Source organism: Uloborus diversus, chromosome 2, assembly GCF_026930045.1.
Source record: "Uloborus diversus isolate 005 chromosome 2, Udiv.v.3.1, whole genome shotgun sequence".
Lineage (NCBI taxonomy): Eukaryota > Metazoa > Arthropoda > Arachnida > Araneae > Uloboridae > Uloborus > Uloborus diversus.
Genome location: NC_072732.1, coordinates 58,481,464 through 58,508,448, shown reverse-complemented (window position 1 = coordinate 58,508,448; position 26,985 = coordinate 58,481,464). Strand labels below are relative to the sequence as shown.

The window sequence follows — 26,985 nt, the reverse complement described above, 5'->3', positions numbered from 1 at the left end:
ATTCAAATAATTATTCAGTGCTTCATCTCAACTTTCCATAACAATGCTTTTATTAAAATTTGTAACGTGAAGAAAATCGTTGAGAAGAAAGATGTGTTGCCATTTTTGTTCTCGAATATGAACAAATAAAATTCTGGGTTGAATCTTTTCCTATAATCGGGGGATTTGAAATGTTTCCTTGGTTATTTTCTCGCAATCTGCCAGGAAATTTTACTGATTTTTATTTCTTTTTTTTTAAGCTTGATTATTGAACACGCGTCACTTGACATAACTTTTATTTTCGAGATAGACCGTGCAAAGCTGGGCGACGCAGCTAGCTCCTAAATAGATTCGTGTTCCATAATACACGTAGTTCCTCTATTTTAACTGCAATCCTTTTCCGATACTTTTTGTGGTACACAAAGATTGTGCTGCGTTCACAAAAAAAAACATGAGAGTTGTTTATTTTTCCCCGTAAAATTCAAAATAAATGGATTTTTTTCAGCGAAATAACTGAATAAATATTCTAGGAAGCCGTTATATTGAAAAGTGACGACTCCCCAAAAGAACCATTTCGAAAAGCTACAAGATACGACATCCCCCTCCCATAGGCACAACATGCGGACATTATCACTCAAGACATCCAGTATTTATGCCCTGGAGGTAGAAAAGGAGACCCGCAGAACGGAATAAGGAGCAGACCCTATTCGTTGTTCCTTAACTGTTCCTCGAGCAAGCACGTGATGCGCTTTTGCATGCTCTTCCTTGTCTGAGAATGCTTTCCTCCGAGGGACAGCGGTTTAAGTCTGACATCTGAAATACAAACAATGGAGCTATGCCAATTCTTATGCATGAATGGCTTTTTTACAGCAGGTTTTCCTTCCTCATATTGAAATACAAGCTATAAAGTTCAAAGTCATTTGCCATTTCGTGAAGAAGATTTTTGAATTTTAGCTTTATTTTCTGTTTATGCCATGTTAGTTTCATCTCTTTCAACATCACTCAAGAAGCTTAACTTTCACAAATAGAAAAAGTCATTTTGTCTTACTTTTACAGCATTTTTTTTTTTTTTAACTTTATAACGGTTTTCCCCCTTTTTTTTTTTTTTTTTTACTGTTTTTCATTCTTAAATTTTGTTTTCATCAGATTAAATGGCATTAAATTAAGTTTTTTTGCAAAGATCTTGAACAAATAACATGTTCTTCATTAAAGTTTTAACTAACTTACCTCCCCTAATAAATGATTTCTTTTTTATTAATGGAATAGGTTAGTCTTGATATAACACTTAAAAAGGACTAATTAAATAATTTGTAATGCCGTATAGTTCGGGAAAGGGCTACAATTAAAAATGTAATAAAAATTATGTTTTGAATTATAGCCCTTTCACGAATTAATTCACTAAATTAATTACATTATATAACTTTATGCGTTCAATAAAGTCTATCTGTTCAAAATCGTTTTTCAGAAAAAGCATTTGCCAAACTCAGTAGTCATAGCCTTCCACAATTAAATTTTTTTTTAAGCAAAATAGCTCTATTTTTGGAGGATGATGACAGGTTGAAAAATATGATCACTCGAAGTTCTTAAAAATTTAAAAGTTGTTAACTGATAACTGTAGGGGAAAATTCCTAAATTATATCTCTAATGCAAAACGGAATATCTCTCTGACCATATTAGCTGAAAGAGCGGATATTAAACTAATGTTTTCATAGCTCATTCCTCTAACTTAACTTGAAAAAAAAAAAAAAGCTCCTCCGTAATCAAGAAATCTTTTAATGAAAGTTCAAAAAACTCATCCGTTCTTCAATTTGTTATGGAGTTAAAGACTTTAAGTAGCAACATTAGATTTTCGTAAGTTATGAATAGTTTATTGCATGGCTATAGGAAGAAAACTTCTTAAAATGGTAACCACCAATTGTTCTAAAACACTGCTCAATGTCCTGATATTAAGAGCAATATTTCAAAAATAGTAACATAAAGTTGCGTTTAAATATGAGGCACTACGTCAATGATGGTGGAGACAGAAAATTAAATAATGACATTTGATTTTGCTTTAATTACACAAAAAGATAGAATTACTACTTAAACTCATCTTAGTTTCTTAATACCTAGAAGTACCCTAAATGTAACGGGAAAAGAAAGTCCTTAAATAGTACCCTCTGATCTCCTTCAAACATAGTACAATCTCTAATATCGATAGGATAAAATAGTCCATGAATAATGATCTCTTACATTTTTTTAAAGATTCACTGTTACTGTTCTCAAATTGCCATAAATCCGTAACAGTATTTTAAATAGTAGCTTTTATTTACTACTAAAAGTTGCGTGGAAAAATAGAATGATCTGAAATACTATTTCTTTTTAACTTAAAACTTGAGAAGTGCCTGAATTTAAATAATAGAAGAAAAGTTCTTGTTTTTTAAAGATTGAGTTATATTTTTTGGAGGAGGAAAGCTTTTAATTTAACTTCTAATGACCCTTTGAAATTAGACACTACCACAATGTAAACAGAAGAAAGTCGATTTTTATTCTTAGATGTGAACAAACGGGTGAGCGGAATTGTATGATTTATTCTCCACTGGCAAGTGGTTTTCTCATTTGGTCAATCAGTTTAATTTTAATACATACATGCATTGTATAATTTTTGCTGGCGAAAAAAAAAAACTTTTGGCTGGAGGGTTTTCTAAAAATTTTCCAGCCTTGCGAATAACGAATGTCATCCTATCAGTGTCTTAATATTTAACTTCAGTTCGTTAACTCCTATGAAAGAATAATATTGTTTCGAACGTAAATGAAAATCAGATTGCTGTTGTTGTTAGTTTCTCATGACCAAATAAAACACTCATCATCATCATAAGTCATCTTCAAAAAAATCGATTTCTTTCAAAAGTTCTAATGAAAAATTGATTTATTCTGCCCTAAAAATGTGTCTCAATGGGGAAAGGGTTGCCATAAAATTGAGGGAGATTCTTCCAGTGGCGAAGCAATTTAATTTATCTAATATGACCAGCAATCAATTTTTAAAATGTAATCTGCTAATTTCTACCCTCTTGGAATTTCAACACCACACTGGATGTTGTACTATTCAGGTAGCTTAATTCATACAAGGAGGCATATCATTACAATTAGATATTTTGCATATCGTACCTTGACTTCCGTGGAAAATACTTAGAATGTATGTTCCTATGACGAAATCAAAATACCTTTGAATTCGGTTGAAACAAAATACCGAAAATTCACTACTTTGTTCGTGTTAGACGTTATTAGTAACAACCGTGAATAAGTGAAGTTGTGAAAAAAAATGAAGAAATGCGTATCTATATTTTTAAAAAACTCCCAGTATTTTATTATTGCTGATACACATCTTGAAGCCTAAATACTTTGAGAAAAATTTTACTTACATCTTAAAATTTAACATTTATGCGAAAAAGAAATCTTGATACTTTAGTTATTTTTAGGTCTATGAAATTTTACCATCCTCATGATCTCGGCGAAAAACGCCTAGCGTCATTCGTATATTGACATTTTCTAGCCGCATCTATTGGGCTTTCTACAACCATCTAAAATGCTAAATAACTTCTGGAAGAAAGAAAAGTTTTTACAATCATGAAGAGTTTTTGTGACAAACTGAGAAATTTTTGTTTGTCTTAGCCGGAACTTGCATTTTAATGCATATATTGGGTGAAATTTGTTGTGTAATCAAATTAAACTTTTCAAACAAAATGTTCGTTTTAGACTAGGTTTCAAATTAACCCTGATCGTATTAAGAGAGTTTAGCTGTATCTATTATTCACTCTGTTAAAATGCAGCAAATGTGTCATTGTCAAAAATTATTTTACTCAATAAAATGAATAGTTTGTAATTTTCAAGTGTTTAAACTTCAATCTCCTCATTTTGCATGAAACTAGATTTTCAGGAGGACATGTTTGCCAACTGCAACCATACCCCTGTTCCTCTCGCTCGATGATCGCTTGCTCACATTTCTGATTTTTTTCCCTTTTTCTTCTAAATTTTCCCTTAAAGCTGATAAAAATGTACCCCTCTAGCAAAGCAGCAATGATTATCGAAGAATGCTGAAGAAAAAAATAAGTGAATACAGAAGTTCTCCAGTTTTCTTGCAACCTCTTTTTTTTTTTTTTTTTATCTATTCCGAAGGAAAAAATTGAAAACTGGCGGGACTGAGATCGATGATGTATTCAGGAAAAAAACTCGAGAGTTTTATTTATATAATTTTTTTATAAACGGGCTTTTCCACTCCTGTTTCCGTGACTTAATACATAGGGAGAGAAAAGCGGAAGAGACATTCATAAATAGTATACCATGAATGTGAAAATGAAAACTCTAGATTTTTTTCCCCGTTCGGTTTTATTCGATCATTGTTTTTCGCTAGGTTTCGAGGGAATAGCTTTACGAAATGTAAATGGAATTTATTCCTTTTATTTAACAAATTACCGGTGAGATTTATTTATGGTTACGAAAGTAATAGTTTATGATGCCAAAGAGCTAAAAGCTTTATGAAATATCATACGATAAATGGTTCCGATGAAAGATGGTTGATTTTAAGCAGCGATAAATCACATCGATTCCAAGCTTCTGATAATTGTATGCCAAAGTTCTGAAATAGACATTGATTATTAAGTCACATGAAATACAAGAGAGCACTGGAAAATCATTTTATATTTCAACTGAATTCTTGTCAATGTGAAAGAGTAGTGACAAGATTATTGTTAATATTCGCCCAATCATAACATTGAATTCATTTTTGTTTCCCAATAGAGTTATATAATGTGACCCACTCACAAATCAAAAGTTAACTTGAGAAAATGAAATGATATTTTTTTCTTCAAAATGTATAGATGTTGCGGAATAGAGTGTTGAAGTTGTTCAAGACAAGTTTTTTTAAATGAAATCAAAAATGGTTTCAATGAAGTTTCTTTAATGAACTTTAAAGTAATATAACATTGACCTCAGGCACTTCACGGTTAAATTTTTGCACTGAAAGAAGGACGAAGGGTCACTGTTTTCAGCAACTAAAATATCAGGCTAACCTGGAAGTTAGGGAAAAGTACTATTTTTTAGTAGGGTTGTGGGCACTTGGAAGAGCTTACCGAAAGAGGCTGCAATTAGGAATGGGGTATGGTAGATAGCATTACGAAGGCAATTGTTTTTCATTGAGGAATAATTAATTGACTAGGACCATCCTAATAAAGTAGAAAAAAGTTTGAATTAAGTTATTTTAATGAAACTTAAAGTAACATAATTATGACCTTGCTCATTTCACGGTTATTTTTTGCACGGAAAACTAGACAAGGGTCATTGTTTTAAGCTATTCAAATCTCAGGTCAACCTTTAAATTAGGAACATTACTACTTTAGTTGGGGTGTGGACACTTGGGAGAGATCATTGGAAGAGGAAGGAGGTAGATAAGAGGGTCATCTTCATTGGAGACTAAATTGACTAAGACAAGCCTAGCTGGGACCAGTGCCTGTTGCTGATAGTCACATTTGTTTCCAAGATTACATATTGTTTTGTTACTGGTTAAGACCTTAAAAATAACAAACTTGCAAACACATAACAATGTTGTGACGTATGCTTGTGAGATATTATCGACGATCTAGTTTTGATGTGTGTAAACATCTCCGTTGTAGGAAAATTATGCTTAGCTCATAATTGGTAAATGCTCTGTCAGGTATTGGATTCAAATCACCTTTTACCGTCCATTATAAAATGTGTAAAACCCTACATATTTGTATCTTTGCAAGTGTGTTTTCCTTCGAAACATATGTTAAGTTAAATGCCTATCAAGGGCAAACTTTGAAAAGTAAAGTTATTTTCTTTATTAATGTTGAATGATTTTTCGTAATTGATTTTCAAATATTGGTCAACGTAGCATTTTTACATCGTTGAAATAAAGTGGGCAGCTCTTTTTTTTTTTTTTTGTTAGTCTAACGTTTGTTTGTTAACTAGGTTCGTAGGAAACATCGTTAAATCAATCAAGATATTAAAATAAACCACAGTAAAAAATGCTTTAAAGAAATATGCACTTAAAATAAGAATGAGGGGAAAAATGACGCGATTATTTGAACAAGACTTTAATAAATAACTTTTTGCTTGGGAAGTAAAGTAAGATATAGTTTGCTAGTTACAAAGATACAAGAGTTTGCAAGTTTTGAAAAAATCTGCAAATTTTGTGCAATAAAACGTTGTTATATCTTATTTTACTAATATTTGTATCATCAAAGAAAAATAAAGCAACTTAATGGCACAATTTTTTGCAGAAACTTGTGTCTTTACGTTATTTTATTTTTGTTTTACTTTTCATGTACAAAGGTATTTATTTAATTCTTATATATTTATTCAATTCTTATAAATGGTATAATGCTAAGCTGCGCTAATTTTAAACTGCGCTCAAAAAGAAAAATAATAAATCACTCTTAAGACATGTTTAATACTATTTTTAAACATAACATTTGAGGTAGCGAGAAGCAAAGGGATGCAAGTGGCAAAATTAAACATTCGTTGATAACCAGTACAAATGGAAAGTGAACCTCTCTTCTGTCTTGGGACAAGAGATGGTACTAGTAGCCCTGGTAGGTGTTGCTGTAACGCATGATTTAGAAAAAGAATTCAATGAAAACCTACCTAGGATCTGGTCATTAAACGCGTTTTACTCGAAACTTAAACTAGTCCACTTGCATCCCTTTGCTTCTCAATGCCTCATTTGAAATCAACAAAAAACTTTGACTTGTTCACCATTTCTGATCTTTTAATGTGAGGTTGGATTAGATTTTTAAAAACAAAAGTGCTTCACAACAAATACTGAGCAGATTGAACTGTATTATCACTAAGCGAAGTTTCACAAACTACATGCAAATCACAAAGCAGTAATCTGCAATTTGTGCTTTTTTGACGTTGTTTTTTCTTACTTTACTGTTCTGCACAAAGTTATTTATTTATCTTAAGAATGCATAGTTCAACATTCTATAAGTAAACTTCATCTTGCTAATAATCGAGTTACACAAAACTATAAGATTACAACTGATTTTTTTTCTTTCTAATAGTTGTTAAATAAAAAGTAAAAATTCTAACGCGCCGAACATTCAACCACAAAATTGTATTCCTTACTCCCAAAATTTTTAACGTAACACAGCTAATTTCTTTCACCAAATTTACAACTCATTTTCTTCGATTTACGAGGAATATAACAAATTTTCCCAAAAGTCGATTTTTAGATTAATATCTTACTTGAAACGTAATCTTAATGAAATTAAGAGCATTAAACGATGATTTAAAACGAACTGATGTGTGCATCACATGACTTCCTTTTACTCAAATTTAATGTCATTTTCTCATTATTGGCATTTTTAATGGGATTCAATAGTTTACTCTCTAAATATCATCAACAGTGGCCAAATTGAAACCGGATTTAAAAATAAAAAAATCGCCAAATTTGTCGCCAAGTTGGCGACAAAACTTGGCGACTAAAATACTGGCGATATATCGCCAAGTGTCCGCCAAATTATAACACCACTTGAGTTTACATCGAAATTAACAATGACTTCCCCCCAAAAAGGGGCAAAAGATCCTCTTCAGGGCATTCGAATGCAACCAAAACAGAGGTGCACAACTAGACCCCACTAGGAGTCTCAGTACCGAATTTCAACTTTGTAGGACATTTCGTTCTTGAGTTATGCGACATACATACGCACATACATACGTACATACAGACGTCACGAGAAAACTCGTTATAATTAACTCGGGGATCGTCAAAATGGATAGTTCGGGTGTCTGTACGTTCTTAGGCATATATCCAGTGTGGTCGGGTTGAAAAATAAATTCAACATTCATTAGGGGGTGAGCAAAATGGAAATTAAGTCCGATTTTTGAGTGAAAATTTTTTCGCGAATACTATACTTCCTTTTTTGTAAAAGGAAGTAAAAATAATGCATTTTAAATTTCATGAAAACAAGAAATAGAAATTAACAATGTAAAAATTCATAGTTTTTTATAGTATATTGCTGCACCGAAGTCTCTAAATATTGAAATGTTTCCTACTATTGCCAAAGAAATATATAGGTCTTGTTTCCAATAAATTTACGACCATGCATATATTGCTTGCCTTTTTTGCACTGAATTTCAAAACATAGTACCGTAATGCTTAAAACCAGAAATTAAAGTTGAAATATTAACTTAAGTTTCATCAAAGCAAACTAATGCAAAACTTCAGAGGACCTGCTTATAAATTTTGCAATTATTTAAAACACTTCTGTGCTACAGTCAATCGCAGTTATAATGTAGCAACTGCTCATAACAAATATTTCAAAAACAGCTAATGAATATTCAAAAATATTCGTTCAAATCATGCAAACACCATTCAGGCGGAAATTTGACTGCACCGAGCTTGGAATTTAATTCCTTTTCCGTCCTCCTGCTTGCATTTTGAAATCCAATGCCTAATGTAACACAGATTTGACTACATAGTTCCCCTTTCTCGACATGTAATTCTTTTAAAACTATATAGCTCTGATTCGATCATATTAAAATTCTTGATTCTTCGTATTCCATGCCTTATTCTTCCTAACATTATTCGGAAGGAAATAGGATTCAACCTTATTTTTCCCTTCATTTGTTCGCGTGTCAGAGATGCGTTAAAGCAAAAGAATCATTTAAATAAAAAATGTATATGTAAAACCGATTTTCCCCCTTTTACAGACATATATAGAAGGGAAGGTTTTTCGTCTTCTGAAAATGGCGCATCTCCTTTTAGATTCCAATTTCACTTCCTTTCAGTCTGATTCTTCTGTTCTTTTCTTTTTACCACCAAGAAGTAAAAAGTTTTCTTTTTTAGACCTTTGGTATTCCTTTTCTCTTGCTACTTATGTGTATATACATTTCATGTGAAGGCAAACATGAATTTCCTTTTTTCATTCTTTCGAATCTTTCGAAATTGCTTCTTTGCATGTGTTTCCGATTTCGTGGAGTCTTTTTTTATCTATTGTATAATGTTCTTCAGAGGTGAAAACTGTAGACTTTTGCCCTCAAAGAGCAATGGAAAAACCCAAACTTTTCCGTACGCCATCTTTGAAATAATTTTTCTATCCACATTTAAAATGTATTTATGAATTTAAATTCGTTTAGATGAAATATAATTACATCATTTCATCTTTTGGATAATAATTAACTTTTTTTTAATCTAATTCAAGAATCACCGTTTTATGAGATCGCAATACTTTGTATTTTATCGATGTGCTAAATTAGGAAAACTACCTAAAAATTCTAACGCATTGCAAATTTCAATAAAAAATATATTCGTTGCTGACCAAAACTTGAGGTAACAAGTAGTTCTTTGCACCACAATTATTATTTTCGATGTTACGTTTGATTTCCCTTTCATTTGCGAGAAATATAAAGTTTAGGCATTTTAAATAGAAGTGTAAGAAAAAGTAGTGCCCAACAAAAATTAATTCAAACTAGTCAGAGTAAGTTTTTATATGAGCTTTCCAATAACATTCATAAGAAAATTCTAATGTTTTTAAGTGATAGAAATGAAAAAAATAACGTAAAACAAGCACGAATTATTAAGAAAATACAGCTTATAGCTATTTTAAGGCTACAATGGAGCCTCTTCATCAGAGCAAAAATGCTCAACACACAACACAAAGTCGTGAGAGAACGCAACCTCTTTAATAGGTGTACAATTTTTTTAACTTCTACTAACTACACATCTAACATTGGGAAAAAAAATTTATATTTAACTGATGAACATTTTGATTAATAATATGTAATTTCATTTTAAGAGAATCTCACTTTGTAAGTGTCATACTGAAATTCTGCTGTTTTTTATGCACTACTCATACGACTTTATTTTTTTCTTACAGCAGAAGGTAAAAATTTTGAACAATATTTAGGATTTTGTATATATTACTCATCGGATATACTTAGAAAGAAAATTAATTCATAAAATAGAGAAGGTGAATTCCAGCGTTAACGGAAGGACGGTTTTTACCAAAAAAATCGGTGGATTTCTGTCTACGAGCAAATCAAAATGCATATTTTTTCAAAAACTGATGCAAGACTTTTATACACATCATAGTAAGTTGCTAAAAAAGCCAAAGCCAAGATTTTTTCGTTGGTAACTTTTTTTAAAAATTAAATTTAAAAAACGGTAGTGGAAGGACATTTTTGCAACATGATTTTCACGCTATCATGTTATCCCCAAAAGTTCAGCTAAACTATAAAAGGAAAAATTGTACAAAAATTAGAGCACATACGGGAGTGTTCAATCATTACAATTTCACCTCTAGTTTAAAAAAAATAATTATTTTAAGCACAAAAATTATGCATTTGTTAAGGATAACGGAACGACAGTAGCGGAAGGACAAGAAGTCCAAAGCAAATAAACGTGGTAAATTTCAACTAAAACACATTTATTCAGCTAATACAGCAGTCTGAAACAATGATATCTAATGCCTGAGCCATCTGTTACAATTCTGAATTCTTTAAATTCTCAATAATTTATCAGAATCCATAGAATATTTTTCTTCTTTCTCAGGAAATACAAAGATCATTCCCACATTATTATGCATTCTCAAACAAGCTATTTCTATTCCTTTATCTTCTATATAAAGTACCAGTGCAATATTGCTTTTTGTTCATTTTTTTCCCTTCAATCCAACTAGCAAAACTTGTCCAAACGTTAATGAATCATTTGGCATATTCTTTATGATTTGGTGTTTTTGGTTCAGCTGTGTCCTCATTTTTAACATTATTTATAACTGTCTTCAGTTTTACTTTGACTTTGAAGTGAAATCTCCTTCGATTTGTTGAAGTAGATTTGCTGAAGAATTAATATTCAATTATTGAATATATATTTATATTCAATAATGTAACTTGTTACGGGGTTCAAATAGTGCATATTTTGTGTGTCAGGATGAGAATGGATATTACTCCATCTTTGTGAAAGTTGATCTTTGAATTTACTGATCTCTTCATAGTTCGTTTAACAGTTAAACCAGTACTCTCAACAGTCCTTTCCTGTGACTTGTAGCGACAAATCTGAAAGCAGTTTCAATATTGAATTGTTCCAATATAAATTTTAAGTTTGTAAGCATATGTTTCTGCTTCAATTCTCTTGTCATACTACAACCATGTCATACCAAAATGATTTTCACATGCTTAGGAATTTTCAAGTTTAGTTTTCATGATTTTCATTAGATACAATAGAAGAAAAAGAATCACAAAACATTTTTTTTAATTTAATAAAAGTTTATTTTTTAAATAAAAAAAATTATAATTTTTGTTCAAATATTACTTATTTTTTGGTTTTAAATGTGACTACTAACTTTAAACAATAGTTTGTTTTCTACTAGCCTTCTTAAATATTACCCAGTATCACCTCATAGATAAATGTCCTTCCGTTACCATTACAAATCATATAAATTAAACATTTGTTAAAATCTTAACTATGTCTTCTTGACAAGGAACAAAATTCTGCTTTGCATAAAAAAACAATAGTTTCTATACCCCATAGTTTCTTGGTGAACTTATTGAGATATAGTATTTTGGTAACGGAAGGACATCAAATTGTCACCTCAGTAATGGACTTAATTCATGGTTGAAATAAAAGAAATTGAAAATTACTTACCGAAAAGTTTAACTAGACATTCAAAAGATAAAAGTTAACCTAAATACCATTTGCAGATAATAAGTTTATTCAAATTACAGTGTGTGACAAAATAGAGTTTTTGCTCCGTAAAAACATAAAGAGAAAACTTGATTTTCTGAAAGTCATCAAACTATTTGGGAAAAACAGGTTAAGAGTCAAGAAATTCATTTATTTCTGAAGAGAATGGTGTATGGCTAGTGACAGAATATTAGTTTTTAAAATTCAAGTGTCATGTGCCCTTTTTCCTGGAATTCGCCAGAAACTAAAGAGAACAATTATCAGTTTTTTACGTAGGGTTTATTATTATTACTATTAATATCTTACTTGCACTTTCGCAATTTCTACAGTGAGCGTTGAAGAAATCCCAGTAGCACCAATTGGAGGTTTTATCAGTTTTTCAGCGAGTGGGAAAACAAAAACTGCTATTTTACACATCTATTTAGAAACAAAAAGGTTTCTTTGAGCAAATTTCACATTAGAAATAATACTGTCAAAATTTATTTCCAATTTGACCCGCATTCAAAACACGGCCCATGGCAGCAAAGGTCTACAGACTTAGTCCCTAAATTGCATCAATTTTTGGAGAGTCGCTCAGTAAATAAAATGAAATTCCGCGAAAAAAGTAGATTTTTACAATATTTGGTGTTTTACGTACTGCGAGAAACATCTCTTCACTTCCATCAAGAGATGCAAATAAATTTTTCTGAACATTCCCCCTTCTCCTTTTGCTAACGGCCCTTATGTAGCTGAGATATCGGATAGTAACGTAGAACACATGCCTCTGATATGAAAATTGAATCTCTAACTCATGGTATAAACATTCAAAAGAATTAATTAATTTGGAAGCGAAAAAAAAAGTTTGACATCAAAATTTCACATTTCATTCAAATCTAAGAAATAACTTATAAATGAGGCAATGCTTTAAGTACAGATCGTTACAGCTGAAACTTCAAATCGATGTGGCGTACAAAATGCCACTGGACGTGATACACAAATGCTGCATTTTTAAATGTTTTTGTAACAAATGATCAAGCGTAATTTGCATTCTATGACCAATACTTTTTTCTCTAACTTTATTTCAGCACAGCTTCGACAAATATTTACGATTGACCATTGCTAAAACTGACTTCTGATTTTTAAATTTATCACTTTCACCAACAATTACAAAATTGCCTTTTTTTAAAGGTATATCTGACCCTAACGTGATACAGCACAATATTTTTCCCCGCTAAAACTAAAGAAAAGAATTAAGTAAGAGTATATGCAGAAAAGAAGGAGCATAAAAATTTTACGGCGCCAATTTTACGACTGAAGTTGCGGAATTTCATTTCTTCCGCCCCACTCATCGAAATAACAAAAGGCAGAAAAAAATTTATATTAGCCTTACCTCAAAAATATATTTGAAGTAGAAAGTTATCACAGTTTAAAAGTAGATACATAATCGTAAAACTTCATGAGGTAATCTTCTGAAATAGCTTATGCTACATTTTAAAAGTTTTATTATCAATAAGGGAAATATGAAGAGAAATATATGCATAAATATATTCTCTGTTAAGTTCAACTCATATGTGTTTTGAACTGCTTTTAAACGAAATTCAGTTTTGATCCAGCCTTTAAAAAGCCATCTTTTTTTTCCTCCTTTTTACTTCCTTATACGCAGTACAGAAAGTAAAAATTTGCGAAACAAAACTTCAATCAAATTTTGGCCAAATTTCCGTTTGACTCACTCCCAACTCAACGTTGAGCAGTTTATTTATTCTTTTTTTTTTTTTTTCTTTTTTTGGCCCGCCCGTGCGTATGTTCTCCTTACGAAAGTATGGACTACCGCAATCCATTTGAGCATTTTGAGTATCCTCGAGCTCATTAACACGAGTTTTCTTCTGATATCTGTGTAAACGTGAGTATGCACGCATGTATCTCAAAAACAGAACACGGTAAAAGGTTGAAATTTCTTATATAGACTTTGTGTGGGGTAGAATTTCATCTTCAAACTTTCGGCAGAAAATTTTTAACGAGACTTTTTGAAAGATATCACACACGTAACGCTCCTGAGTTGTTTTCATTCCTTTATATAGAATAGATTTATTATTATTATTACGTTTTAAGACAAATGTTATCAATTTATAAAGGCAAGGAATATTTCCCCGCTTAATCGAATAATATTTCTTGGAACCGACGATATTCGATTAAGTGGGGCCGACTATTTGTAAAATGAATTTGTAAAAGTCTTTTTTTTTGTATCACTTTACAGCAAAATATGAGTGTATTTTTTTTTTTTTTTAATTCACTTTATTGCACTATTATATCGTAGTTTTGTTGCTTTTACACGCTCCATATAGTTTTTGTCAGTGCAATTTCAGATCTCAGACGCTAACAAATTCCTCACATTTCTTAACATCTCAAAAGACCATCTTCTACGTTTACCCTACTGGATCAGAAAGTGTAAGAAGTAAAATATTTAAAAAAATTTATTTCTAACTTGCGTACAATGAGTCCACGCACCCATTTATTCGATTTACTAAAGAACATCGATTATTCAATAGGCTTACAATGAAGTAGTGTGGTGTGGGTGTCCACATCAGATTGCTTTAAATAGGGGAGGGTGGCCCAAAGCGGGTAGGTTTTCGAAGAACGCTCAAAAATTGTAGCTTTTGGATTTTAATCGCAACAATTTCGGTTTTATTTCCTAGCAGGGTTCTTGAATTTCAAAATAAAAAGTGAATTTTGTATTAATTCAAACCCAATATTTATTTATTATCAAACTTAACAAACATGTGAAAAACCCGCTTATACCTACCACTGAGCTCAAAGCGGGTAAGCTTAACTAATTGTGGTTTGGCACATTTGCCAATCAAGTATGAAGCTATAAATGATTAAAATAGTTGACTAGCTACCTGCCATTATATAAAAAAACATAAAACAGTTGTACTTATCCAATTTAAAGTCAGTACGTTTGTGTATAAAACAAAATAACTGAGTTAATTAATAGACTAATTAATTGCCATCCTAAAAAATAACTTTTTAAAGTTATGCTTATCCTATTGAAAGAGAAAATTTAAGTCAGCACACGAGTCAAGAAATTTGAAATAAATATATGATTAAATCCTATACCCGCTTCGCCCGACCCGCTTTGCCCGAAGGCACGTTCTTTTATTGTTATTATTTAAAAAATAATAACAATGCTAATTTAAAAAATAATAACAATAACTAGCTTATTTTTTTTAAAAATACTTTATTTAAAAAAAAAACTAGTCTTCGTCTAATCACAAGTTAAAAAACTTCATTTTTTTTAATGTATCATTATTTTTTTTTTTTTTTTAAAGCCTGGTTGCACCACGTCGTTTCACTGCTGCTTCGCTGGGACTGATAATAACTCGAGGGTGTTCGGATAAACACGACATACGTATTCATCGCCGCTAACACACCATGGGGAAGGGGGCATACGAAGACCTACCCGCTTTGAACCACCCTCTCCTATAGGTTTCATCACAGATGCAAATCTATGCGAAAATTTGGTGCCTAACGAGAAAAAAGGTAGTAGTTTGCTGTGTAATGGACACGAAATTAATATTCACTTCAGTTTGGGATTCAACATTTCATTATTCTCGTCAATGAATTTGCTGCAATTAGCAACGAAGAAAACTCGTAAGGAATTTTAGAAATTCTTACTTTAAGAATGTTCCACATTCAAAACTCTGAAATACAATCAGCAACATGATCTTTGTAATATTCGGACATGACGCTACCTTGGAAGTTTACTCAATTTTAACCCACGGCGGCCTCTCGAACTTTTTTTCTATTTTACAACAAGTTTTAAATTTCAAAACTTCCTAAAACATTGCGAGTGTCTCGCAATTATTCTTCTTTAAACTTCCAGCGGGCGCGTATTTAAGAGATATTATAAAACAAGTAATTTTGTTTTATAACTTTACAACAGATAGCTCTATGAAAGTCTGACCATAGTTAATCTTCTCCCCACCCCATGAGTTGCCTTTAGTCATCACCAAAAATTTTTTTGCGTCTCCACACATGCAGCTTGAACCTGTGAGATAAGTACGATTGTTTAAGTTTTTTTTTTTTTTCACCTTCTATTCTCGCTCCTCTCTCTCTCTTTATATATATATATATATATATATATAACAATATGCAAGCCAAATACCAAATATTAAACAATTTATACAAAGAATAATGATGAAAAAAAGGAAAATTGCAAGCAGCAGGAAATAAGAAAGAACAAAGTATGAATCCAGAGCTCATCAGCCATGGAGGATTCAATAAATATGGTCAAAAGACCAAAAAATTTAACTGTTAACTAAAAGATTATATATATATATATATATATATATATATTGTCACGATGATTCAAATAATCACAGAGGACGTTTAACTAAAGTAGATATTTTATTAGCTTGCCGCAACTCGCAGCATGGAAGAACTAGAGAACCGCCCACAACTCGTGAGGTTCCCGCTTTTATATGAACGTAGAACATTCTAGAACATTCCGTTAGAAGGTGAAAGAAACTTACAGAACATTTTGAACACAGTGTAAATAAAAGCAATTTAAAAGTCCAAACACTGGATTGTCACAGCTGGGACCAGATCCTGGCTCCTACCTGCTCGAAGCCCCGCGCGCTGCCAACTGAGCCACACTGATTAACGTTTGCGCGGCAATATATATACTAGCCGCCTGCGGCGACCAGCTGGTCCGCCTTTTTACGCCATTCGCCTTTTTCCGCCAGAGTTGCCGCCTTCGGCGGCTACTTAGAAAATTTAGCGACGGTATTAATCAATGTTTTTCGCTTTTTTCTCAATATTATCATTTGCCTTTTTACACCGAAGTTGCCGCCTTCGGCGGCTGCTTAAACAAATTTCGTGGCGGTATCAATCAATCTATATCTATCTATATCATTAGTAGTTTGAATAAAAATTTTTCTAGATCTATCTCCAGTTCTGTCGTTTGGAATATTTTTAAAGGAGGGGGGACACAAACGACGTACTCTTCATGCAAATTTTGGCGAAAAATAACAAAAAGCACTTCCACTTTTATGTGAAAGCATTGTTTTTTCAAAGTCATGGTGTGTGTGGGGGGGGCACTAACACTCCGTTGAAATTCCTTAAATGACGGGCATGCCTCTTTCTTGCTGTCCATCTACTATATCGACCTCTACATTTGTCTATCTATTAAGCTATACGATCTGTGCATATCTACCTCCTGACAGCACAATCTTTTTTTATTTATATAAGTATTAATTCGAAAACAAAAACATTTTTTGTCCACTCAACCTCTATCTGTCTTTGTATCTACCTAACCTAACCGCCAATTCGCAACAGAAACGAAGATCATGCAAAAAATCGCGGGCTTTATTTAATCAAAATAGCCCTCAAAAATAAAGGCTCTATATTCCCCGTAGTGTTCAAAAAGTAGCGCTTGCAAAAAAAAAAAAAAAAAAAGGTGAAGAGAAGGCAAACGATTTCAGTTGGATCACGTGATGAGGTAAACTCGGAACTCAGCCGGCAAGCGAACAGCTCGCGTTGTGTTCTGCCATTAAAAAAATTGTAAAAAAAAAAACTATTGCGTATTTTTCAAAACTTTTTTCTTCTGAAGGGGGCGGAATGTTTTTACTATTACCAACTAAAATTTTAGAATTGAGGGTTCAATACTTGTCGCAGGATGGGTTTCGAAAAAAACTAAACCCAGAAAAAAATGTAAAATAAAGGTTTTTTCAAAAATCTATAAAAAATACAAAAATTGCTCTATCTTCAAAATTTTTTCATTCATCATATTTAAAATTAAATTTCCTACTCAATAGTGTAAAAAATATCCGTCTGGTGCGATTGGTTCGGGATCTGTGAGGTCAAAAGTACTAAAAAGTGCTAAAAATAACATAAAACATTAAATAATTTTTTTTCTAATTAAAATATCAAAAATCGAAGCCCGAGGTGCACAACTTCAGCAAAAACTACACCTGTATACCAAATTTCATCTTTCTAGGCCTTACCGTTTTCCCGGGATGCGCGCCACAAACACACACACACACACACACACACACAAACATCTTATTTTATTATATGTATAGAAGATAGAAGATAGAAGATAGAAGAAGATATGCATAGACGTAATATCGAAACAGGAAAACGTCCAGCTTGAGGGGGGGGAGGGGAGATGGAAAATGAAATAAATGCATTCCCTAAATTAAACAAAAAAAAAGGGAAAGAAAAAAAAGCAAGCGCTGCCGAAAAAACACGTGGTCATCACGTCATAAAATGTAAAAGTAAGCTATATAGTAAAAAAAAAGATTAATATTGTTTGCGATTAAGATTCCGTCGTAAATATCGAATCGAAATCCAAGTAGTGACGTCAGAGGCATAGAAGATTGAAGAATGCTTTTTTCGACTGATGCGTAGAAAGATATGCGTCCAGCATTAAAAAAATTGTAAAAAAAAAAAACTATTGCGTATTTTTAAGAACTTTTTTCTTTTGAAGAGGGCGAAATGTTTTTACTATTACCAACTTAAATTTTAGAAATGAGGCTTTGATACTTCTCGCAGGATGATATTAGAAAAATGTAAAACCCAGAAAAAAATGCAAATTGAAGGTTTTTTCAAAAATTCATAAAAAATACAAAAATTGCTCTATTTTCAAAATTTTTTCATTCATCATATTTAAAATTAAATTTCCAACACTATAGTACAAAAATATTTGTGTGGTGCGATTGGTTCGGGGTCTGTGAGGTAAAAAGTACTAAAAAGTGCAAAAAAACACATAAAACATTAAATAACTTTTCTTCTAATTAAAATATCAAAAATCGAAGCCCGAGGTGCACTTCTTCGGCAGAAACTGTACCTGTATGCCAAATTTCATCTTTCTAGGCCTTACCGTTTTCCTGGAAAGCGCGCCACACACACACACACACAAACATCTTATTTTATTATATGTATATATATATATATATATATATATATATATATATATATATATATATATATATATATATATATATATATATATATATATATATATATATACTGCTTAAAGATTTTTTCTGGGAACAACCTCTAGATATATGTTTAAACGGTGCTCCACTGCATTAAAAACTTCTTTCTGAAGCATAGAAAATCAAATATAACAAAAACTCACTTAAACAATCGCGCTTATCTTTCAGATACAATGCTTCTGTTATAACACTAAACTCAATGGAACATAAAAATTAACTAATATCGTAATCCAAAATGGCAAGCGCACTAGACTCACGAGGTTCAGCTGCGAGATATGCCAAAAATGTATACGTATGGAGTAGTAAAGAAATCTAAGAAATACGCACGACCTTTCACGTTGGCATGCCTGATGTAAGGTTAAGTTTTACTTCATTCAGTCTGAGAAAATTTTCACGCAAAACGTGAAAGCTGGTTTGTTACATCCCATAGCTTTAATCAAATGTTTCACGATAGGCAATTGTGTTCCTGGAATAGGCATGTGAGATGAGAGTTGTGGAGTAGGATTTTTTTCGGAGTAACAAAGTCTATAAATATTAACAATGTCAAACACATAACATATGTTTATGTGAAACATATCATCTATATACATAAATTGGTACTTCTGTACGTAAGCATGTCCGGGGTAATCTTCAAAACCACTGGACGAATTTTAAACATTTTTCACCATAGATAGCTACATTATCAGGAAGCAACTTAGGCTATAATTTATTCCTAAAAAACTTAGTTTAAAAAAGCTATGATGGAAAACAGTAAATTGCATGAAATTTTCCCATTACTGTCTAACCACGAATTGTATGGAAAGGCAAACATCCGGTTTACAAGCGGAAATTGAAGCATCTATTTGTTTTCAGGGATGTCAGATTTTGCAGATGTATGTTAGCCTCTAAATTAAGCAGAGTCTCATTCAAATGCGCGGAATACGCGCATAATATTTTTATTTTTCCCCTCATTCAGATGGAATCGCCTTAACTGGATGTTTGCCAATTCCATACAATCCGTGGTCAAACAGTAAATGATTAAATATAAAACTCATTGTTACAAAAATTCGTTGCATTACAACAGCAATATTAATAGTAATCATAATGAAAATTTTGAATCAAGGCTTCTCAGGAGCAAACATGAATTTAAAATCATTTAAATATTCGGAAACTCTACTTTATTCACAGCCAATCTCACCATGCGATCATTTTATGGTAACCAAGCATTGTTTTCTACTTGTGATTTAAGTCCGAATCAAATTGATGAAAAAACGTGTCTAGCATCTAATATCAAGCATGGCACTTCACTATGTCCAACGTTTTTAATCCGCTTACAACTTTGCTCACAAACAAACATTTAATTACGATATTTTCAAAATGAATATCATAGTATGAATAACCTGATAAACGTGCATATTTTATTGCATAGATTTTTTTTCTTGGAAGAAAAGAACTGAGATTTTGATTCTGCCCCATAAAACTCTTATTGTCATCTGCCCTAGCGAATCTGACAGAAAAAAAGAAGAGAAAGCGGGAAAAGTTTCAGAAGAAATAGAAAAAATTCTTTTTTATGCTTCCCTTTGTATAAATATATTCCGTTTGAAATGTCTATCGGATTAGGGGTTTTCCAGGCGGAAAATATTCCGAAAGAAGACTCAGCAGAAATCTTGACTGCCTGGAATTATGACGTCACCGGTAGATGATGTCCCGGTAAAGGACTTCTGGATGAGGAAAAAAATCGAGTTATGTGGTTACTTTGTGGTAAATCCACACTCACGAAATTCTGAGAGAAAATACAGTTCCATTTTTCTGAGAAGCACCCTTTTCTTTCAAGAAATGCCATTTTACGTTTCAAAAGAGAATATTTTTGTGGCTCCCAAAAATTTCCAATATTTAAGATGAGTGAATGTAACGATACACTACCCACGTTTACATTGAAGGTAAAAAATAATAATTTTTAAAAGAAAAACTGAACTTTCGATGTAATGAGACATAAAATCTATGTTTGTGTGTACACACACGTACACATATAGGTGGATAGATAGATAGATAGATAGAGACAGATGGTAGACAGGTAGAGAGACAGATAGATCGATAGATAGATAGATGGATAGATAGATAGATATAGATAGATAGGTATATGGCAGACAGGTAGAGAGACAGATAGATAGATAGATAGAGACATAGACAGATGGTAGACAGGTAGAGAGACAGACAGATAGATTGATAGATAGATGGATAGATGGATGGATGGATGGATGGATAGATAGATAGATAGATAGATAGATAAGAGACAGGTAAATAGACAAATAAATCAGGGTTGGCAATTTTTTGACAGTAGGAAGTTTTATATGGTTTTAACCGCGGTTTTTACCGTCACGTCAAAAACACCTTTTTGACATAGTTTTTGACAAAATTGTCAAAATCTTTCATTTCTGTTCAAAACCTGCCTAAGTTTGATATTGATTACAAAAATACATTAAAAAATTCATCTCAGTTTTATAGTTTTTGATTTTAGACACTAGAATAAGTTTTTGGAGTTTCAGAATTCGAAAATGATGTTCAGTAAACAATCTCAAGCATAATTTTGATTCAACAGGCTGCTCGTCTGTAGGAAAAAAGAGAAATAAATGAAAGAGGTATTATAATTATAGAATGAAGAGTAATTATAAATAGCTAAAATTAAACTTAATGACTATTAATTCGTTTATTTTTCCAGCGTTGTAAGAAGATTGCTCATTTATCTAGTACACTTTCTAATTAACCGACCTAATAAAATAGACATCTTTATTTAACACTCACTTATTTTATTTTGTCTCATTCAAAGTATTTTTCCCTTTTTAGCATGCTGTAGAAAAATACCAGTTTTGTAGCCTTTTGTATACCAAGCTTGTTTCTAAGTTTTAAAAAAAATGGACCAATCCAAAACTAGAGAATCTCAACAAATGCTGAACAACATGAGCTTGAATGCAAACGCACTATGAGTTGTACAAATTTGACAGAAATATTGGGTTTTCGTAGACCTTACTAACCTTATTGCTGTAGAGACATTCTGAACTGCAAACTAATTTCCTGAATATGATGCAGATTCAGCTTAAAAAGCTACCATGTTTTGTGTTAAGAGTAGTTTTTTTTTTTTTTTTTTTTTTTTTTTTTTTTTTTTTTTTTGCATAGTTATCTACATAATTTTGCTGGAGACGAACTCTCTTAAGACCCGCACCTTTTGATGGAAGACATTCATTTTCTTCAACAAAAGAAATATTTTTTCACTTCTAGATTTACAAAAGAAAAAAATCATTAAAAATATTTCGCTGACTTATTATTAATAATTGCCTGCTAATCGATTTAGTTTTGCTTTTACTCCAAGGAAAAAGGATATTACATAAGTAATTACATATAAAGATTTTTAGATAGATAAAATTACTTGTAACTAATTGTTCGTTATTAAAAAGTTTAAGCAGAACCACTTTAAAAACTGGATTTAAGTTTTAATGTTTGTAACTATTTTTGTGGCATACAAATTAATTTTAATTTTAATGAATATTCTACAGAACACATATTCAGACACACACAAAAAAAAGTAGGGGGAAAGAAGCTGTATCAGATAGCAACTAAACTCCGTATCCAAGGGAGCTCTCGTGAACTTTTTAATATTATAACGTTTGATTTTGATCTTCTTAACAGACTGCAGTTCAGTAAGAAGGTGGATATATTTTGAAAAATGTCATTAAATTATAATAACATTTGTTGGACAAGAGGAAAATAAAGAAATTATAAACAAATGAATGATTGACGGTAAAATGAAAAATTAGTCAAAAGTTAATGTGAAACAATTTGCGGGAGAATTTTTTTTTTTTTAATAGATCCTGGTACTGTACAAGAAATAACGGCAGTTATGGTTAATAGTGGCGGCAGTCGTCGCTGTGTTCTAACCATGGCTGCGGAGTCGGACTGATTTAGGGATAAAGTAGTCAAAGATTTTAAATTCCTGAAATCGGAATCGGTCATTTTCTCTCAGAGTCTGCAACTCTGCCAGTGCTGCAAAGTCAGAGTTGGAGTTGAATTCGGACTGATTTTGCGGTAAAGGAGTTGGTGTTGGAGACGAAGATTTAAAATTCCAAGAGTCGGAGCCGGTTATTTTCCCTCAGAGTCTGTAACTCTGCCAGCGCTGCAAAGTCAGAGTTGAAGAGGAAGTCGGACTGATTTTGGGGGAAAGAATTCGGTGCTGGGGGACTCGGAGGATTTAAAATTCCCACAGTCGGAGTTGGTTGTTTTCTCTCCGACTCCTAGCCCTGGTTCTACCTGATAGAGAATATTGATTGTGTGACTACAGAAAGTAGCTGACAGTTGTGTGGCAAGTTATGTCACGTGTATGATGAGCTTTTTAGCAAGGAAAGAACAGGAAGTACTATGTGGAAAGAAAATGACTGTCCATCAGTTTCAGAACATTGATTTCCTAATGGGCTCCGGAGCCCAATATTAATTACTCCCGCTGCCCACTGCCACATTTCTGAAAATTCGTTCACAAAAGAAGCGCAGGAGTTGAGCTCCCGTGAGCTCCCATGCATATTAAGCCCTGAACACAGCCCTTCCTTCGAATTTTATATGAATTGTTAAAAACAAGACTCTAATCGTTGTTGATTGACATTTTACTTATTCAAACGCAACAATAAATAAGTATTTTTTGTGCTATCTAGGATTTTTGTACGGTTGAAAAAATTCTTTGCGTTTTTATATTTTTCTCTATAGGCAGTATCTCAAGGAACTTTTCTAATGATTGTAGTAAACGGTTTAGCAAGGGATTTATTGGAAACTGAAAAAGATTTGCTCCTTCGAATTTCAATGCAATTCCAGAGAAAATTACTATTAAACCCAAAGAGCAATCAATCCCTTGAGATTTTATCGTGCCAATTTTTATTCCCTTTTAAGTTTTTATGCCTCAGAAAAAAAAACTAATCTCGAAGATTAACTTTGCTTTGAATATTTCTTCTCGGCATTAAGATATCATTGTTTACATTACATAATATTTATTATTATGAAATATTTGTTTCTTCCATAGTCTAAGATGACTGAACTTATCCGTTCTCAATACGTTTACATTGTTTGAGATGCCGTTCGTAGATCGATTTTTCGGAAGACACAAAATTATTTTAATTAGTTTTGAGTGCTTCTTTTAAATAACATTTTACTTTTTTTTTGATTTGCTGTCAAATTTTTTGTATCGACAGAAGTGGAAATCTAAGTTTTACCGGATCCTCATTTAAAATGTTATTTTATTGTCTTAGAAGCTTTATTTCAACAGTCGCACAGAACCATTTCGCTTTGGATTGACGTCATGAATTTTTATTCAAACCGTTCCCATAGAAATTCCACAAACTGCTGGAAGACGTCAATCCCAATCAGAATGCTACCGATTTTTTCTGGAAAAGGGTTCTTACTAAAAAGTGGCAGTGTATGAATTATTTTGGCGAAAGAATATTTAAAATACAGAGTGATCCGTAAGTGGTCATGGGAACACTCCCACTTCCTTTTCAACGTTACGTTAGTCATGATTGCATGTTTGTTATGGACTGTTACTTAGTGAAGTGTTATACGGAAGTGTTAAGAGTCATAAAAATCGGTAGAACACCATCCATGCTGTAGCACAGCTGAATGGGGTTGTTTCATTCAGTCAAAAGTAGTACTTTTTGTCACTTAAATTGATAGAATAAGCAAAAAAAAATAAAATAATAATAACATGGACCCAGAAAATACTTTCATTTTCCCAACAGTTATTTTTTAATTATTTTTTTTAAATGTCCGATTTTTCAAACAAGGCTTGGTCTTGATGACGTCACAAATGATGCTGCATTCTATCGCGTTTCCACGTTATGATAGTCAAGAGGCGAATTAAAATTGCGCTCTACGCTTGCTATCAACCATATCGTTGGCAATACACGTGAGTAAAGATGCGAATTAAATATTTTGTTCTGTGAATGGCAACACTGAATGGCATTTCTTCATTTTTGATGTCATCGGCAGAAGTATAAACAATAAAAGCATACCGATTTAAATATTTTTTTAAAAATATTAAACTTAAACAAATTATTTAAAAAATGGTCAGATCCCACGTTTTTAAGCATGCTCTTTCAGAAAAAAATACTTTTAAAAGTTTGGAAACTGCCCCATTTTGCACCATGTTTACGCATATGTTTTGCGGAGTTTCTGGGATTCAGATAGGTTTTGCCGCAAAACATCTGCGAAAAGATGGCTCAGATTTTATGTGTTACAACATGAATGATGTTCTACCGATTTTTATAACTCTTAACAGTTTAAAGTTACGGTATTTAACAAACGTTCAACCGTAACTAATATAATTTTGGAAATAAAGTTTACGTGCACCCACTTCCAAATCACTCTGTACATTTTAACTATAGAAACTTTCATTGGAGATTTTTTTTTTCTTTTGCTTAAATTTTTGCTGTATCTGAAACATCTGTAAAAATTATACAACTCTTTCTTATTCAATTTTTGCTGTGTCGTAATTTACATTCTAGTCTATGTATCACGAATCAGCATGTCAAGACCAAATACCCTTCCCACTCTCCACCCTTTTCCTCTTTTAGTTGACATAATTATGGCACTATGAACTTTTTCCCCTCGTTGCTTCTGAAAAACATAGCTATTGCAGAAGAAATATACAGAAAAAGTTCATAGAGCCGCAACCATAAAACCAGAAGGGAAAAGGATAGAAAGTGGGGAAGTTATTTGGCCTTTACACGCTAATTCTCGTTACACAGTCTATAGAAACTTATTCATAAATAAAATCTTTGTATTTTCAGGAAAAACGCATACGATGGTAGGCAGCAGCGACTCCGTTCAGGAGCTGGGCGTCATGCCGTGCGCCATTTCTTGGCTCTTCCGTTTAATCTACGAACAAAGACAGAAAACTGGAGCACGTTTTTCGGTGAGAGCCTCGGCCCTGGAGCTTTCGGGAAGGAACGAGGTACTGAGAGACCTTCTCTCCGAGTACGCTGCAGGTAATGCACTGATCTTTCATCGTAGAGAAAATGCAATACAACTAAACAATTAAACTCACACATTCAAATGAATGAGGAAATTAAACGTCAGCTTGATTTGTATTGTATATTTCTTTATCGAAATCCTATTTTTAAACTCAATTATATGTTTTCATACTGTTAATCTTTAAAATTGATAAAGCAACAAAAAATACAAAAAGTGCCATAGTTCTTCATCAAGGAAGCGTGGAGCTCTTTGGGAAATTGGAGGGAAGCCATGTTGGAACTAATTTTTCTCAAGAAATTGTCCGTTGGTCAATTATCATCAATGATAGCTATTGCTTGCAGACATAAAAAATAAAAGTTCAAAATGGTAGTATTGTCTCAAAAATATGGTCTCTTAGATTGAGTACTAGAATCAAAAATTCCTAATATATTAAGCCCCAGAAAATTAAACGTGATATCTGTAAACATTATGCATAGTTTCTTTTACAATAAAAACTTAACATCATGTATACAATTTTAACTAAAATATACAAACAAACAAAAAAAATGTGTTTTTTTTTTTACATTTTAAATTCAAATTATGCTTTTTGCAATCACGAGTGTGTGTTTGTGCAGGCGTGTGTGTGTGTATGTAGGCGGGGTGTGTTGTGTGTGTGTATGTCGGCGGGTGTGTGTTGTGTGTGCAAGAGCGTGTGTGTGTATGTAGGCATGTGTGTGTAGACATCTGTTTGTGAGTAGGATATGGACGCAACCAGGAGACGGTGCTCGCTGGTGGAGCAGCATCGGGCGGGGACGATCCCGCCTCCGAAAATCCAACAATGCAGGCAAAAATGAAGTCAAAGGACAGACGCCTAAAGCGGTCAAGTGAGAACAATTAGCAGCTTGTGATTACTCAAAAAGTATTGCAGTAGTTTTCAGCAGTGCTTAATAAACGCAATTTTGCAAAACTATGTGAAGTCTAATTTACTTATATATATCTATGCAATGTAAGGAAAGAAATTTGAAAATTAAATAATAGTTTTGGCATTTTTCCTTTTTTTAAACTTATCGGCATGTGCATTTCAATTATAGCACGAGGCAGATTTTTATCTCATCCACCTCATTTGTAAACTGATCACGTTCCTTTTAGGAAATCTCGAAAACAATTATAACAATACTCCTAGGAAATCCAAAGCGATGCTGATGAGCCGAAAGCTCATTTAAAAAGGAGGAGAAAAAATGAAAAAGAAAGAACAACTTGCTTTCCACCGAATTTAACTTCAATTAAATAAAGCTAATTGTTATCTTTTAAACATTCGTTGTTCTCAGCGTGTCGATAACAAAGGACATCGTCAAGAAAAAGCACCATAAAAAGAACATTCAC

General features: G+C 32.5%; 1 protein-coding gene across 1 annotated transcript in view; it reads left to right on the top strand.

Annotated features, from left to right (window-relative positions):
- LOC129216333 (kinesin-like protein KIF26B) overlaps positions 1-26,985 on the top strand; it is a 211,537-nt gene that overhangs the window by 109,861 nt on the left and 74,691 nt on the right. Inside the window, exon 5 of the mRNA XM_054850544.1 lies at positions 25,440-25,637. Within this exon, the coding sequence (XP_054706519.1) occupies positions 25,440-25,637 (198 nt within the window). The remainder of the gene's footprint in view (positions 1-25,439; positions 25,638-26,985) is intronic.